The sequence below is a fragment of the Linepithema humile genome, unplaced genomic scaffold (assembly GCF_040581485.1).
Source record: "Linepithema humile isolate Giens D197 unplaced genomic scaffold, Lhum_UNIL_v1.0 unplaced_1, whole genome shotgun sequence".
NCBI lineage: Eukaryota > Metazoa > Arthropoda > Insecta > Hymenoptera > Formicidae > Linepithema > Linepithema humile.
Genome location: NW_027124985.1, coordinates 364073 through 381388, shown reverse-complemented (window position 1 = coordinate 381388; position 17316 = coordinate 364073). Strand labels below are relative to the sequence as shown.

The 17316-nt window shown below is 30.6% G+C and overlaps 2 protein-coding genes and 1 long non-coding RNA gene across 9 annotated transcripts; 2 read left to right on the top strand and 1 right to left on the bottom strand.

Annotated features, from left to right (window-relative positions):
* Positions 1 to 2355: 2355 nt before the first annotated feature.
* Positions 2356 to 6094, bottom strand: LOC137001819 (uncharacterized). Its single transcript, XR_010891674.1, has 4 exons — positions 5939 to 6094; positions 4537 to 5731; positions 4024 to 4259; positions 2356 to 3665 (listed from the first exon to the last, which is right to left on the bottom strand). It is a non-coding gene; the product is annotated as an uncharacterized lncRNA (long non-coding RNA).
* A 408-nt stretch (positions 6095 to 6502) lies between these two features.
* On the top strand, positions 6503 to 8517 carry LOC105680077 (uncharacterized). The gene is made up of 2 exons (XM_067360994.1): positions 6503 to 7286; positions 7347 to 8517. Exons 1-2 carry the CDS (start codon positions 6707 to 6709, stop codon positions 7604 to 7606), a joined length of 840 nt encoding a protein of 279 aa, XP_067217095.1. The 5' UTR covers positions 6503 to 6706; the 3' UTR covers positions 7607 to 8517.
* Positions 8518 to 10506: 1989 nt separating this feature from the next.
* On the top strand, positions 10507 to 16843 carry LOC137001835 (uncharacterized). Of its 7 annotated transcripts, none has more exons than XR_010891677.1 (6): positions 10507 to 11047; positions 11479 to 11771; positions 11882 to 11969; positions 12185 to 12435; positions 16142 to 16498; positions 16718 to 16843. XR_010891677.1 is itself a non-coding variant. In XM_067361016.1 (6 exons), exon 5 carries the CDS (start codon positions 13808 to 13810, stop codon positions 15830 to 15832), a length of 2025 nt encoding a protein of 674 aa, XP_067217117.1. In that variant the 5' UTR covers positions 10525 to 11047; positions 11479 to 11771; positions 11882 to 11969; positions 12372 to 12435; positions 13796 to 13807; the 3' UTR covers position 15833; positions 16142 to 16426. The 7 variants fall into 7 exon arrangements, 6 of the variants coding, with proteins under 6 accessions (XP_067217117.1, XP_067217113.1, XP_067217116.1 ...); XM_067361016.1 differs by lacking the exon at positions 16718 to 16843 and adding an exon at positions 13796 to 15833 and having other exon boundaries at positions 10525 to 11047; positions 12372 to 12435; positions 16142 to 16426; XM_067361012.1 differs by lacking the exon at positions 16718 to 16843 and adding an exon at positions 13796 to 15833 and having other exon boundaries at positions 10525 to 11047; positions 16142 to 16426.
* The last annotated feature ends 473 nt before the right edge of the window (positions 16844 to 17316 follow it).

The window sequence follows — 17316 nt, the reverse complement described above, 5'->3', positions numbered from 1 at the left end:
AGTCATGAAAAAAATATTGGATGCGTTGATGTCTAATGATTTAAATGTTAAATTAAGTCAAGAGCAGAGAAGCGAATTATGCAAGAAAATGGAAATTATAAAACACCAGCAGCCAATCGAGTTTGACCGAAAAATTAGACCTCGTGCCATTTAAATTATAAAGCAACTGATTATAGATTTATTTTATTATTCGGCGGGCCAATTCTATTTAAAGATATTCTCGATAAAAATATGTACAAGCATTTTCTTCTTTTACATGTAGCATGTCGAATGTTATGTTCAAAAAATGCTTTAAACTATGTCGATTACGCCAGAGATCTGTTGCAAAAGTTTATTTTAATATCAGAAGAACTGTATGGTCCAGAATTTGTGGTAATGAACGTACACAGCCTTCAACATATACCAGACGACGTACAGAATATGCAATGTAACTTAAATTACATAACTGCGTTTCCGTTTGAAACTTTTTTAGGAAAAATGAAAAACACATTACGTTCACCACACAATGTTGCTCCTCAATTAGCTCGAAGAATGCACGAAAAAAAATTATGTCTTAATGAAAAACCGTCTCTCCCTTCAATAGAAATTCTACAACAGACTAATGAAGAAATAAAAAAATTAAAATATAAACAAATAACCATTACAACAAAATCACCCGACAATACTGTTATTTTAAACCATAAAAATATTTGTCGTATAAAAAAAATATATGTCACAGATGGTATTTTTAAAGCAAACGTCGACATTATGAAAGTAAAGGATTTCGTGTACACATATCCGTGTAATTCTGCAAATGTAGATATTTATGAATTAAATCCTAAACCAGCATCAACGGACAAATCAATTTTAATTAATACAATTTCAACAAAATTAATGATTTTAAAATCAAATAAAGAAAATACAAAAGTCTTTGCTTTGGGACTTTTGCATTAATATAAAAGCAAATATTTAAGTTTACAATTGGCTTAGTGTGATGTGGTGCGGTGATAAGTGCGGTGATAAGTGCAGTGTGCAAAACATGAAAATATGGATTTAAATAGAAAGGTTTATAACAATGTAGTGTGGTTGGCAGTGATAGTCGTGTAGAAACTTGCAATTTCCAAACTTTTGCACTCTAAGCCACTACACAGAGCAAATGCTTTGTGTATACCGCAGGCTAACGTCTGCAGAATTCGAACTGAAGAAAATAGTGTCTATCTAATGTCAAAATAGACGGTGTCAATATTCATGTGTGAATGTCGACAATGTTGTCATAGAAACGCTACCAAGGCTCGAGAAACAAAAAACGTTGCAAAAAACACGAGCACGAACAAGATGGCAGGACTACTGAACGAAAAGTATTTACAAGATTGAACATCGCTATTGATAAAAATCGAATTTTCACAGTAAGTGATATTGTAACATAGCCAGTGACATAATTTTTCTACAGGTTGCTGGGTATATTTAAATTTGTTTATCTTATATTTATAGATGTCTGACACTAGTGATAGTGACGACGAAAGTCGTCCATACGTGATCGTCCAATTCGTGACAAGAGGAAGAAAAGGGTCCACAAAACAACTGGACATTGTGCCAAGAAATTGGCTCGACTGAAACGCGAAGACAAAGAAAATAAAATGTAAATTTCTTCCGCCACCATACACTGAGAGAGATTCCGAACTGTTACATAACATTGTAAAGAATTTAGACACTGCACCAACATCATGGCCGGAGTACACCGTGGAAATTAAAGCACATGGAAGTATAAATTTATGTAATTTTACTATTAATTATATAAGAAGTTAATACTGTGAAATATTACCAAATTTTTATTATTGTTATTATTGTAATAAACTTATTACAGAAACGTATGCCGATGCTCTGCTTAGATTACAATTATTAAATGACAAGGAATTTGCTTTTACAAGTAATTCAAATAAAGATCAAAATGAAAAATCAAAGAAGGTAGAAAATTCAATTCGCAAAAAAAAACTTCAAAAAAATGAAGAACGGATAAAAGAACTATTCAATTCTGTCACGACAGTGGAAGAATTTCTTCACGAGGATCGTCTTCCAAACGAATGTATTTGTAAAATGTGTATTTAAAGCATAATTAATAGGATGAGATGTATTAATAATCTATTTTTATATTCAATAATAATTTATAATTATTAATTATTTTTAACATTTTTAGCTTTCAAAATATTGAAAAAGACTGGCGAAAAATCATATGTAGGAAAAATTGGTTCTTCCAAATTATCTAGCTCATCTAAATGTACTTTGTAATTGTCTAAGTTTAATATTTAATGTATCTATTTAGATTTTTACCGCATATAATTACATTTTCTTATTTTTTTAGGCGAAAATTTATCAAAAAGACTTGAGAAAAAGAATAAATGCACGGACAACCTACATATATAGTATATATAGTATAATATATGTAAAATATGATAAAATATAGTATATAATATAATTAGTTATATATACGACAGCTTTATGTACAAGAGTTTTATAGAAGAGTTTTATAGAAATAGTGTACAAGTTTTTTCATAGTTCTTTAGTTCCACTTGGTGCCATTTCCTGATATCATATTTTTTTTGTAAGAAGTATATAGGATAGCTTTTTTTGAAAATTTTAATACATATGACAGGTTTTTTTGAAAGGTTTAATATATACGACAATTTTTTTGAAAAGTAAAACAATACTGTTTTGTTTTAGTTGTAACAAGAACGTGTACTTGGCGCCTTTTTTTTATAGATTATACACTAGACTCATATTTAATAACAGAATTGATAAAACTGTCGTTTTTCTTACGGTGCTAAACTAACTGTACATATATCAAGAGACACGGTAGTGTCTCGCGCCAAGTTCACGCGTAGCGCAAGACCGACCGTGTATCTTTACGCGAGCCCGAAAGTTGAGACGAGCCGAGATTATCGGATCTCGATAACGGCTGGGCCGATTGAGTTGGCAATAGGCTCAATCGATAGCGCATACCCAAATTACATAAGAAAAGTCTGCTTGTTTTTGCTCTGTGTGCTTTATAAAAATAAATATATGCATTCAAAGTCGAGAAATCTAGAAAATCATCTCGCTAGGATGTATGTCGCGTTGAGATGTATGTCGCTCGTGTCTTATTGGTCAGCGTCATTCTAACATGGCGGCGCTCAGACCTGTCAGCTCGCAGTTTTGATGTATATATTAATTACATTTATATATTAGTATCGGTCGTAAAATGTATATATAACGTGTTGTGGAGACGAATAAAGATAGTGTATATCAAAATACTATCTACTCATATGTGCAATACAGATTTTTTAATTGTCATCTTTAATTTGTTTTTAATACTTTTGATACAATATATTTAACGATCTTATTCAGTTATTTGCAGTTAACAATATTTTTATAAAGTTATAAAGTATTCTCCCAGCAAACACCAAGTTACAGTTATATAATTGTTAGTTGTAATTTCCCACTCAACAATATAACTGTTATATAATACACGTGTTATATAACAATTATATTATTGAGTGGGAAATTACAACTAACAATTATATAACTGTAACTTGGTGTTTACTGGGCTAGTGTATATCAGAAGTGCTAGCTTCTTTTGAAAAGCTTTCAATAGTGCGTTGTTAACAAATACATTGTTTTGCCCAAAGTGCGATTGGACGTAAATTTGCAAGCTGTAACAAAATGCAACGTATTATAAAACTGTGAAAAAATTGGCTGATTTATGCTTTCATTCATTAAATTATAACAGTCATATAACAAAGATAGTAAAAAAATGTTTGATTAATGTAATATAAATATAAGTACACACTGTCAAAAAATTCGGTAAACTTACACAGAGCAAGTGTAAGGATTACATAACAAATAATGAGGAAAAATACTAACTAAATAGTATAAAATTTATAAAATTATGTAACGTTGCAATGTATATTTAGTAAATTTCTGTTATTTATAATGTAATTTTTACATCTAATTTTGTAAATTTATCAATTTTTTTACAATATAGAACGCCACGTTTAAATATGGTATTACCTTATTATGACTACATAATTATGCATCAATCATACTGTTACTTATGATTGTACATCTCCATGATATTTCTGTTATTTCTTATATTTATTTGTGCATTTCGTAAACATGCGTATTAGTTCTCTACGAAACGTTTGTCCCGTTACGCAGTAGAGAACAAAATTTATACTGTAATGTGCTGTTTCTAATAAGCTTGTCATCATAAATATTGTCATCATAACTGACTCATTGACATGTATCTGAAAAAATTATTATTCTTAGTTTTGTTGTACATAACTGTTAATAATAACGTGTCGTATTTTAATGCATGCATTTTTTTACGTGGATATTTAATAAAAAAAAACTATTATATGATGTAATTCACAATATAAAAATTAAACGTCATAAGTTACTTAAAAAAATTTAAATTTTGAGAGAAGAATTGATTAATATTTTTTTGTTATATACAGAATTTTTAGAGTAAATAATCTATATATTGTTGTAGATATTATTTTAAAATAAATTATTGATACGTACCCAACTAATAATGAAATGATAGCAATATGTAGCTAATTTCAAGATTACAAATATGCTCGAAACGAGAATAAGCATCTTTGTGATCTTCTGCTGAAACATTTTATTACTACAAATCTGAGTTTTCTCATTAGAGGAATCGCACGCTGTAATCAAAGTTTTGCGAACACGATTTTGCTGGTAAATGTGGTATACTATCAGAGTATTGCAGATTACTATCACGAGAGCAGGTATTATAAATATTATGATAGAATCTATAATGATCCTTGTCCGTATAGCTTCTTTCTCAACGTCAAATTTTAGATGTTTGTATAAATCATAGATATTTATATAATATTTAAAAGATACTACATTTCTATAATGTAAAATCCGAAAATAAAAAAAAATATGTAGAATGCTGCGCAAAATCGCTGGTCCCATTAGCGTGACCACTACGATTTTTGCTCGTTTGACAGTGCACCAAGATCGACGCAGAGGCGGATACTTCGTCACTATATATCGCTCGATGGTAAAGGCTACTATAAGCCACACATTCAAGAACTCGGAAAAGAAGTTTAGAAAATCCACGAAGTAATATAACCAGTACAAATAATTTTCTTTTAAATTTATACCCATTAGAAGAAACCAGTCAAAAAGTAATATCATCGAATAAACGATGTCGCTTATTGCTAGCGCGCCTAAGTAGAAGTTGGACGAGAGAGAACGCATTTTTTTACGGAAGAGCACACTGGCGGATAAACAGTTTCCTAAAAGACCGAGAATAATAAAAATCGGCAGACTGTACTTTCTTAACCTTGAAGAGATCTTATAATAATCTACAATATAATGTTTTAACCGCAAATAATTATTAAATTCATTTATGACGTAAGTGACGGGAAAAAGTCTGCCTACAATATCTTCGCGTTACATAAATCTTGAAATTTTTTAATTCTGCTTATGTTCACAGATAAAGGAAGCTTTATGATACGTTTTCTATTGACATAATCAATAAAATATTTAGCTATGTTTTGCAAACTTTTGTCAAAGTCTCTTTCGTTGTTACAAACACGCAACCGAAGTTCGTGTTTAGACGTGATAGAATAATTTCTGCCGAGATTTCTTTCAGTAAACATCCTTGCATATGATTATGGATCGTGTGCAACAGTGTTGCTTATGAGATGAAAAGCAAAAAGCGATATGATCAAGTTGCGTCACGCGCCTGAAAAAAAGGCGTTATAACATTATTACATATTAAATTTATTGAAACCAATGAATCTTGCATATAAATTTTATTTTTTGATATATTTATTAAAATAACTTTTTTTAATATTAAGAAGAATAAAATACACAAAATATATATAGTTTTAAGATATATACGTTTTAAATATTATAAAGTGAAGTGTCTCGCGCGCACTATTTCACTTACCTGAGAATCGTTAAAAATTCTGAAGCCTATAAATACAGGGGTACAAACTCTCAGCAATTCCGCGATTTTAATCGTTCAACTGCTAGACACTAACGATTGCAAAAGACTGAATGTCGAGACGACTGTCTTGGATGACGATATTATTTCTTTCTGGAAGTTTGTGGTTTACCAAAATGATTAATATTTGGACTACAATGTTGCTCATATTCGTTGACGTATGAGTTTCCGCAGGAGTCCGTCGCTCTACTAAAGTCTTTATAATAATAAAGAAAAAGAAACACTAAATATTACTAAAATAATACATAAAATTGATTAAAAGCAGAATTTTTTATTTTTTTATGTAAGATATTATATTGAATATAGTTTTTTTATTAGTATAATAATTATGATTGAATGACAACTGTAATTATTGTATATTATGTATTGTATAACGAGAACAACAAAATAATTTACTTTGCGTTGTTTAATTTGTTGTGTGAACGTGTTCCCAGCGCCATTTATGCGCAAGATATGAGTCAGTAGGGACCGCCGGGGTTAGGCAGGAAGGGCCCGGAATTGCGTGTTGGAACACGGTCGCAAGACACTGCAAGAGACACAGAAATATTGTCTACGTGATTATTACGAGTACCAAGGACCTACACGGCACAAGGACGTACATGACGATAACAATACATGGTGTCAGAAGTGGGATCACCGAAAGAGAGTGAAAAAAAAAATCCCAAGAGTGATACAAGTGTGTGATAAGTATCAGCAGGACAAGAAAGAAAAATGCCGCACGACACACAAGAAGCAAAGGCAATTCTGCCTAGTGTACAAACACCTTCGGAGTTTAATTTCGAGAAACCCGAATCGTGGGCGATGTGGTTGAAACGTTTCGAACGATATGTTTCCGTCGCAAATCTCAAGGACAGAGCTGAAAGTGAGAAAATCGACTTATTGCTGTACACGATGGGAGAAAAGGCTGAAGAAATTCTTGCACAAATATCCACAGGAAGCAATTTGGCAACGTTAAGGGCCGTCACAGACAAATTCACGGAATATTTTTCGCCCAAGAAAAATACAATCTTCGAAAGATACAAGTTTAATTCGCGAAAGCAGCAACTGGGGGAGAGTGTGGACTCATTTGTCACAGCATTATACTCTCTCGCTGAAACGTGTGAATATGGCGTGTTAAAAGAAGAATTAATACGTGACCGAATAGTCATTGGTGTGAAAGACGCACGTATCTCAGAGCGTCTTCAATTATCAGCGGACTTAACCTTAGAAAAAGCATTGAACATGGCTCGACAAGCGGAGACACAAGCCAAAGAGGGAAAAATGCTAAGAAAAGAAGCCGAATCGGAACAAAGTGAGTTAAACAGAGTACTTCGCTCGTGAAAATATAAAGGTGAGACAAAGAACTATCCAGAACAGCGCGACAGCAAGAATAAGATGCAGAGAGGAAACGAAATCTGTGGAAGATGCGGCAAGGCGAAACACGCGGATTTCAAGAAGTGCCCAGCACACGAGACAATATGTCACAATTGCCAGAAAATGGGTTATTGGGACAAAATGTGCAAGTCGAAGAAAGTACGCAGAGTCAAGGAACAAGAGGACGACGAAGGCAACGATTCTGATACGTCAACGATATTTTTAGGAACAATACGCGAAAATTTACTGTCTAAATGAGAATTTTTATTTCGTGCGTATGTGAGAGAGTTTTCACAACAGGTAGATTTTATTATAGATACAGGCGCGGATGTTACTTGTATTTTTACTGATACAGTTCCGAGAAAATTAAAAGATAAAATAAGTAAGACAGATAGAGTAATACTTGGACCGGATGGGAAAAGACTATCAGTTGCAGGATATTTACCGTTAAATATAAAAAAAGGAAATATCTCAACAAATTCGAATATATATACATTAAATGGATTAAAACAGAATTTATTAGGAAAACCGGAAATAAGTAAATTTAAATTAGTAAATCAGATTAATTATTTGCAAAGTAAAAGTCTGTCAAGAGTATTGCCGTTTGAGGAATATCCCAAAGTTTTTAACGGATTGGGAGCATTTAAAAGAAAGCTAAAAATTCATCTGAAAGAGGAGTTCAAGCCATTTTTTCAGTCAGTGCCACGTACAATACCAATTCCGCTATTAAACAAACTTAAATTAGAATTAGATAAATTGGTCAAAGAAACAATTATACTTCCGGTTGATTTTCCTACAGAGTGGTGCAGTCCTATTGTAGTAATTCCAAAGAAAGGTACAGATCAGATCAGAATTTGTGGGGACTTTACACAATTAAATAAAAATGTAAAAAGAGCACATTTTCCTATACCAAAAGTAAATGTAACATTATCGAATTTAAAAGATTCTAAAATATTTTCAAAGTTAGATGTCAAAACGGGATTTTATCAAATAAAATTGGAAAAAGAAAGCCAACCGTTAACGACAATAATCACACCTTATGCCCGAGTCGAAATTTAGCGTCTCTTTTAATGCTCATACAGCCTATATGAACCTATTTTTACGGAATTAGAACCTAGAACTCCTCTTTTAAAACTTGATCTCCTATAATTTGACGTTGAAATACTACTTTAAACCTATAGAGCCTCACAAAATAAGATTGTATTACTGCGAGAACTCCTCCATTAAACCTCGAACTTTTATCTAGTAGTATATATATATATATATATACTAGATAAATTCGACCTATATAAGTTATTATAATGTTTAATCATAAAGGAAAATATTTGATTCGTTGCATTTCCAACTTTCATTAATATTGATACTTTTCCGTTTCCTTCTTCAAAATAGTGATATAATATCTGAAAAAAATTCAACGCAAAAAAATTTTTTTAAATTAATTTTTTTATTAAATGTTAACTATTTTAGATGTACTCGTTAAAATTCAAATAAAAATGAAAAACTATACGAGCAATATGCATAATGTGGTTGTATTTTGATTATTGCTTTATTAAGTGATACAATATTATCAAACGTTTCAGTCTTAATTTGGACCTTTTTCTGTATAAGTATTTCTGTCTGAACTTGTTTTAACGCATGTTAACTATACTTAATAATATACTCTTAACTATATGTATTACATATACTTAATAAATAATATTTAATTCAATAAATATTATGTAATGTTTTTAATATCTTATTTTATATTTAATATCTTAATTTAATATTTTTAATATAATCACAAAGGTATATGGATTTTCAGCACTAGTTTTATGATATTATCAAGAAATTCTAATGATTGCAAAAATCTTCACAATAATAAAGAAAATTACTAACTATATAATTTTAATTGATGATAATTTTAATAGCATACAATTTTTAAAAATATCAGAAATCAATACTCAATAGTTGAATTTTGATATTATATTTTGATATTATCAAGAAATTTCTAATAATTACAAATTTTCAAAAGATAATAAAATTCAACTAAATGGTATTGATTGATGATATTTTTAAATTGTATGCTATTAAAAATTATCGTTAATCAAAATTATAGTTAGTATTTTTTTTTATTGTGAACATTTGCAATCATTAGAATTTCTTGATAATATCATAAAAGTAGTGCTGGCAAAAAGGAATCTATATATTTTCAGGGTCTAAAGCGGGTCAACGGAGGGTTTTAACTAAACCCTACTTTGAAGCTTTAGCAGGAAAAAAGGAAATTTCGGACATATTGTAGCGCCAAAGTAGGTGCTATTATATACATACGATACAATGCATAACATCTACTTTGACTCTCTTATGCCTACCTCAAAATAAAAGATTAAGGTTCAATATAGGTGCTAAATTTCGACTCGGGTGGTAGATATATGTTTACTCGACTACCATTTGGTATTAATTGTTCGCCAGACTATTTCACGCAATGGTACGCTGAGATTTTAAGAGATGTAGCAGGCGTAGAAATACATACAGATGATGTAATAGTACATGGTGCGACAGTGGAGGAGCATGACAAAACACTTCGTACAGTATTAAGTAGGTTACAAAAAGCAGGTATAACGCTAAATAAGGATAAATGTGTTTTCGGAACTAATAAAATTGAGTTTCTAGGTCATCAAATAACAGAAGAGGGTATAAGTATTTTGCCAAAGAGACTAGAAGCAATTACAAACTTTGATTCTCCAAAAGACAAAAAGACTCTTATGCAGTTTCTAGGAGCAGTAAATTACGTTAGTAAGTTTGTACCGAATAAATCACACATATTAGAGCCATTAAATTCATTGTTAAAAAATAATGCACAATTTGTTTGGCTAGAATCACAAGAAAAAGCGTTCAACAAACTTAAAACATTATTAAAAACAGCTCCCACATTGTCGCATTATGACTACAGTAAGCAAGTTGTAATACAAGCGGATGCATCCAGTTATGAATTAGGTGCAGCGTTGATGCAGATAGGCAAGAATAATAATCGCGAAATAGTAGCGTATGCGTCTACCACACTTACAGAAACGGAAAAAAGATATAGTCAAATAGAAAAAGAAGCGTTAGCTCTGGCGTATGCGACAGAACATTTCAAAGATTATATAACAAGAATAGATATAATACTGGAAACAGATCATAACCCAGTAAACATCGAAATCTTGTAGACATCGAAAAGATATTTTATTCAAGATGTCTTCAAGATATTTCTAAAAGATATCTAGAAGTTATTTAAAAGATGTCTAAAAAAGTTTCGTTGAAGATATCTTTATAGAATATCTAAAAGATATCTATAGACATCTAAAAGATCTCTTAAAAGATATCTTTAATATATTTTTAATAGACATATTAAAGATATCTAAATGATTTCTCTTAAAATATGTCTTTAAGGCGTTTCTAAAAGATATCTATTATATCTTAAAGACATCTAAAAATATGTCTTTAAATTATTATTTCTAGTAAACAAAATATAATTAAGTGTTATATAATACAGATCATACGTATAATACAATAGATGTGTTGCTCTAATTATTAAAATTATGCGGGCATAACATTTATTTTGATTCCGATTCTGGTTCCGATTTCCAATTTCGAGGTGGCGCGCGACGGTGCCACGATGGTTCGGTCTCTATTTCCGCCGACCACGATCCTAGGCGGACGCGTATTCGATAGAGAACAAAAGTAATTTTCTTTTTTAACATAACTTTTGTAAGACATTTTATAGAATTATATTTCATTTTTATAATATTTGTTAAATATTCATAAAATTACACACACATACACACACACACACACCATATTCACAAATTTGAGGTTATATCTTGTACAATGCCAAAGCCGCATAGCAAATTGTAAGCCTTGTTCATTTTGTCTCTCGAGGACTGCTCGGAGTTTTACATTACATTGATTGCTTACATTTTAATTTACTACGCAGCTTTAGTATTGTACAAGATATAACATCAAATTTGTGAATATGGTGGTGTGTGTGTGTGTGTGTGTGTGTGTGTGTGTGTGTGTGTGTGTGTATACGTGTACATATGTATAATTTTATGAATATATTTAACAAATATTATAAAAATCAAAGTCCCCTTAATCATATTTTGTTGTTATAGTACAACACAACATGGCTAATGTCAATATGAGAGTATTCTTTGACATCGAAGTGGGTGGATTGCCCATGGTCTGAATAGTCTTAGAGCTTTTCTCAGTTATCTATCCTATAACGTACGAAAATTTTTGCGCTTTGTGTAGTAGAGAAAAAGGACTGGAAAAACAACATACAAACCGTTGCATTATAAAGGCATTGTATTTCATAAAGTTGTGAAGGATTTTTTAATTCAAGGTGGAGATTTTTCAATAGATAATGGAACAAGTGGCGAATCAATTTATGGTGAAACATTTGCAGGTAATTTTATTATTTTAATACCGTAGACTTGATTTAATGTATGAATTTACAAAGAATACAATTAAAGTATATTATCTTTGATTACTACTTAAAAATTGCAATTTTTGTAGATAAAAATTTTATCGTGAAACATAATAAGCCATTTTTATTATCAATGGCAAACCGTGGTAGAAATACTAATGGATCACAGTTTTTTATGTAAGTGCTTTGAAATAATATTTAAAAATACTATATTTTTAAACTGTTAGTTGCATTGTTATTTAAATTTATAATCTGTGAAGTTTAATAGTGTATATATCTGTTAAATATCAATTAGTAATTAATATCAATTAGTAATCAATTATAAAAATTACAAAGTATAATTTATTGTTGCACGATATTATGTCTGTTTATGTATGTAGTAAACTTTGCAGGCATCTTAAGAAACAAGATATTCAACATGGTTATAATTATATAAGTTCCAACTGCTCTTAACAAATGACTGTTACCACAGTTTTGATAAATACGTTTTGGACACACTATATAATCGCTCTTCCTAACAACCGTTGCTCTCCAACAGTCATGACAAATAAAAGCTGTTTTTGGGATCTTCTTTTCCAGTCGTTCTTCAGGCGCTCTACATTTTCATCACAAGAAAAAAATATTTTAGTATCGAGAAACAAAGGTATTTATATATGTATAAAGTTTAAAAAATTCTATTGTCATGGATATTATAAAATAAATATTATATATATAAATATTACATCTATATATGCAGTCTGTTTCACAAAAGCGTGTACAGAGAAACTCGAAAACGATTTGGGATAATGAATTGAAATTGAATATTTAACTTAATTGAAAAGAAAAACACAGATTGGGCATGATATAGATTATGACGCTTTATTAATAAATTGTCCTATCACCTCCATTATCAATAATTGCCTGGCATCTCCGAGGTATACTTTCTGCCAATGTTATAGCACAATTTTAAGACAAATATTTCTATATAAATTTAATCTGTCGAACTAACTGCTTAACAGTATAAATATTCTTCCCTCGGAGCTTAAACTTGCACGATTAATAGAAGAATTTGCCAAAAAAAAAGCTTCATCCGAAAAAATAACATTGTCCTAATCACGGTCCAAATTTTCTTTCGCCCAAGCGAGCCTTTTCTCGACGTAGTTTGCAGACAGTAGCGGTTTCTTCACTGTCCTACGAAATTTCACACTATGAGCCTGTAAACGCCTTCTTGTAGTATCACATGACACTTTTTTGCACAAAGCCGTTTGTCCGCTATGCAATAATAAACGGGGATTCTTTTGAAACATCTTTAAAATCATTGCGTCTTACTTTTTCATTGTTTTTTGCACAGAGTCACGATCCAGCAGGTCAACAACGTTTTTTACATCGAAATAGCGTTTCATTCACTTATTTACAAATGTCTTCAATTTTTTTCATGTACTTGGAAACCGTTCCGTATGTCATTTTTGGTCCTTTCTATGAAATTAAAAAAATACACTCAACCGCAAAAAAACGGGCCATTCAATCTTAACACAATTTTTTGATATTTTTGATATTTTTGAAAAGTTGAAAGAAAATTTCTCTTTAAACTATTGCGTTGCTCTGGGGAATCGATTGTCTGACACAAAAATATATGAGTATTTGACTGTATATGTACATGTATATACCAAAAAATATTATTTAATTCCTCTATAAAACAAAAAAATAGTTTTCGATTTTTTTATTACTCAGTTCTATTGATTACATTGTTTTAATAAAAAATATTTTTACTTGAATATATTTAGCAATAATAAAAAATAATTTTTATTATGTATTTTCTCGCTTCTGACATTACAATCTGAAACAGTTGTGATGAATGAACAAGAGACTGTTATATTTAATGAGAGAACTTTAACTTTTTTAACTTTAACTTTTTTTTATGAGAGAAGAATTTTAACGATTTGTTGAAAAATTAATTTTGGAAAAATTTTTATTTTGTAAACACACGGTATGAAACATTTTAATTTTGTAAATACTCTTTTAAGAAATATTGTGATATGCCGAAGAGGAAAAACTATGAACATTTGAGTCGTTCCCAACAATGGCGTCGACGACAAGAAATAGACAAGAAGTTTACAATTAATGAAACAAATAATAAAGAAATTGAGAATGAGAATCCTCAAGGAGAGTCTCACAAAAATATTGATATTCGTAACATTTCGATGGAGAATGATGTATCTCAAGATGTTGAAGATTTTGGGATTGATTCTTATTCTGAAGATTCTGACGTGGAGTCAGATTTAGATGATAAACATAACGATGAAGTTTTGAATTGTTATCCACAAAAAGAAGCAACACTACGAGAATTTCTACGGAGTTGGAGTATTGAAAATAATATTACTCATGTAGCCATTACTAAATTGCTAAAAGGTCTCAAAGCTTATGGACATGAAGATCTTCCAACTGAAGCTCGAACGTTGTTGCAAACACCACAAACAACATCAATGATTAATACTGCTTCTGGAACTTATTATTACCACGGATTGAAAAGAGCATTGGAAGATCATTTGAAACACACTAGATCTGTTAATATTGAAAATCCAATCAGGATCAATTTAGGCATTGACGGTTTACCACTGGCAAAAAGTTCCAAAGCACAGTTTTGGCCACTTTTAGGACAAATTGTTCACATAGATTATAGAGAAGAACCTTTTGTCATTGGAGTTTATCATGGATATTGTAAACCTGGAAAACCTGATGAAATTATTGATAATTTTATTGAAGAATATACTGAAATTGAAGAAGAAGGATTTAATTATGAAGGAAAAAATTATGAAATTTTGATAAATACCGTAATATGCGACGCCCCGGCAAGAGCATTTATGAAATGTATAAAAAGCCATACCGGATATTATGGATGTGATAAATGTGAAGAAGAAGGTGAATGGATAAATGGTCGGATGTTATTTTTAAACAAAAATGCTCCATTACGTACTGACGAAACATTTTTGTTGCGGCAAAATGAAGATCATCATTTAGATAATTCACCTTTTGAAAACATAGCCTTGAAAATGGTTACACAATTTCCTTTAGACTACATGCATCTGGTTTGTCTTGGTGTAATGAAAAAACTTACAAAATTATGGATTACAGGTATAAGGAATGTTAAACTGTCTGCTTCTGAAATTCATAAATTGTCAGATGATTTGAAACAGTTAATACCGTATATACCTAAAGAATTTTCAAGAAAACCGAGAGGATTGAATGAATTGGATCGCTGGAAAGCGACGGAATTCAGATTGTTTCTTCTATACACAGGCTTGGTAACTTTGACGTCATATTTACCAAATGATTACCTGAGGCATTTTTATGTTTTACATTGTGCAATTAGTATTTTGTGTAATCCTACTGATTGCAAGTATAATAACAAATATGCAAATGAATTGCTAATACACTTTGTACAAGCATACAAGCTTTTGTATGGTGAACAATACATTACTTACAATGTACATAACTTGATACATTTGCACAAAGATGTTCAAAACTATGGATGTTTAGATATGTTCAGTGCGTTTCCATTTGAAAATTATTTTAAAGAAATGAAGAAGATGCTTCGAAAAAGTGCACAACCTTTACAACAATTACACAGACGTTTAATGGAAAAATCATACAATGGAAGAGATATTAGATATGAGTATCAACAATATCCCATTCTTCTGAATTCCAGGAATAAAGAATTATTATTTGGATGTACATATTCCTACCGGGAAATAAAATTCAAAAATTTTTCATTGTCTTGTATAAGAGAAGCTGACGCTTATTGTTATATTGATCATAAGCATATTGTCATGATTGAATATATTGGTAAAAGAAATGGAGAAATAGTAATAGTTGGAAAAACATTACAAAATTCATCGAATATTCCTTTATATCCATGCGATTCACGACAGTTGGGAATTCACATCGGAAATATATGGTCCGAAATTGGCATATATCCAGTCAGTAAAATAAGCGCTAAAGCAATGCGACTTCCTTACAAAGAAACTTTTTGTATAATTCCCATTATACATACTGATAATTGAAGTAAGCAATTGCTGTAAAATAAAAAAATATTTATAATAAATAATTATATTACATAAATAATATCAATGATAATTATATATATATATATGATGCTAATGATGTCACGAAAGATAATTTCTAATTTTTGAAAATATTTAAAAATTTTTTAATTTATTATAAATTTATAGTAAATTTTATCGTTATTAAAAATTCTAAGCACAACAATATTTTAGAAAATAAAATAATGTTTTAATTATATATTAAGAAGATTACTCCTTCTATTTATCTCTTTAAATACTTACTATTACTCAATCAATATTTTATTTTAGATGTATTGCGTTGTATTTTGGGACCAATATTGCCAAATTGTTCCTAACTGTTGGATAAACTTTTTGCAAAAAACATTTGCATATCCATCATCTAAATATAATATGACTAATGCAATAAAAAAAAGCTGAAGCCTGGAAATGATTGGAACGTTTCCAATTATCATAAAATTTTGGGACCTTATGATACTTACGATAAAGCTCGAGAAATAGAAAAGTCATGCATTAACATCTCGACTTCAGATGAAGTTCAATTAGCTACATTAAATGATTCTGAAAAAAACCAAACATTACCTGCAAAACGTTTGATAAAACAAAGACAATTTTATGGCGATTCTTCTGACGATGACAATCATAATCGTAAGTTATTGGATAACATAAATTAATAAATATTAATAGATAAATATATATAATTAAGAAATATTATATAAATATTGAACTAAATTAAAATATTGAATAAATATATATAATTAAGAAATATTATGTAAATATTGAACTAAATTGAAATATTGAATTAAGAAATATAAATATTGAAGAGTCATAAATTTATTTACAAAAAATTTTATGTATATTATACAGCAAGTGCTTCCAAAAGAAACAAAACAATAGAATTACCGCCAGGAAATTATAAAAATCGCTGGGGAAATGCTACACCTAAACAACTTGAAGGAGCACCGGCAAATCCAGAATATAATAAGAAGCAAGTGAGTATTAAAAATAATAATGATAGATAGATAGATAGATATATTTATTTGTTCCCCTCAGGGTTACAATCTCCCTCTCCTTCTCCTCTTCCATTTACATCCAACTTACTTCTAACTTATTCTAACTTACTCTAACTTACTCTAACTTATTCTATTTATACTCTATCCTTAACCCTAAATCTACATCATGAGTATTCACGAGCGTCTCGTGCCTACCCCTTGTACACACACACACACGCTTTGTGGACTTCCGTTTCCTATTGCATCTTTTAAATCATTATATACTCTCTCCCCGCCTTCCCCTCGCTCCCCCCTCTCTCTCTCTCCCTCCCTCTCTCTCTCTCTCTCTCTCTCTCTCCCTCCTTCTCCCCCTCTCTCTCTCCTTCTCTTCTCCTCTCCTCCCTCCTCTCCTCCCTTTTCCCTTCCATCTCTCCCTCTCTCCCTTTCCATCTCTCTCATCCACCATTCCCCTTC

Coding starts and splice junctions, on each gene's coding strand:
- LOC137001835 (XM_067361017.1), top strand. CDS start 13,808: ATGCCGAAGAGGAAAAACTATGAACATTTGAGTCGTTCCCAACAATGG.
- LOC105680077 (XM_067360994.1), top strand. CDS start 6,707: ATGCCGCACGACACACAAGAAGCAAAGGCAATTCTGCCTAGTGTACAA. Junction 7,287..7,346: donor AGAAGCCGAATCGGAACAAA/GTGAGTTAAACA, acceptor AGAACTATCCAG/AACAGCGCGACAGCAAGAAT.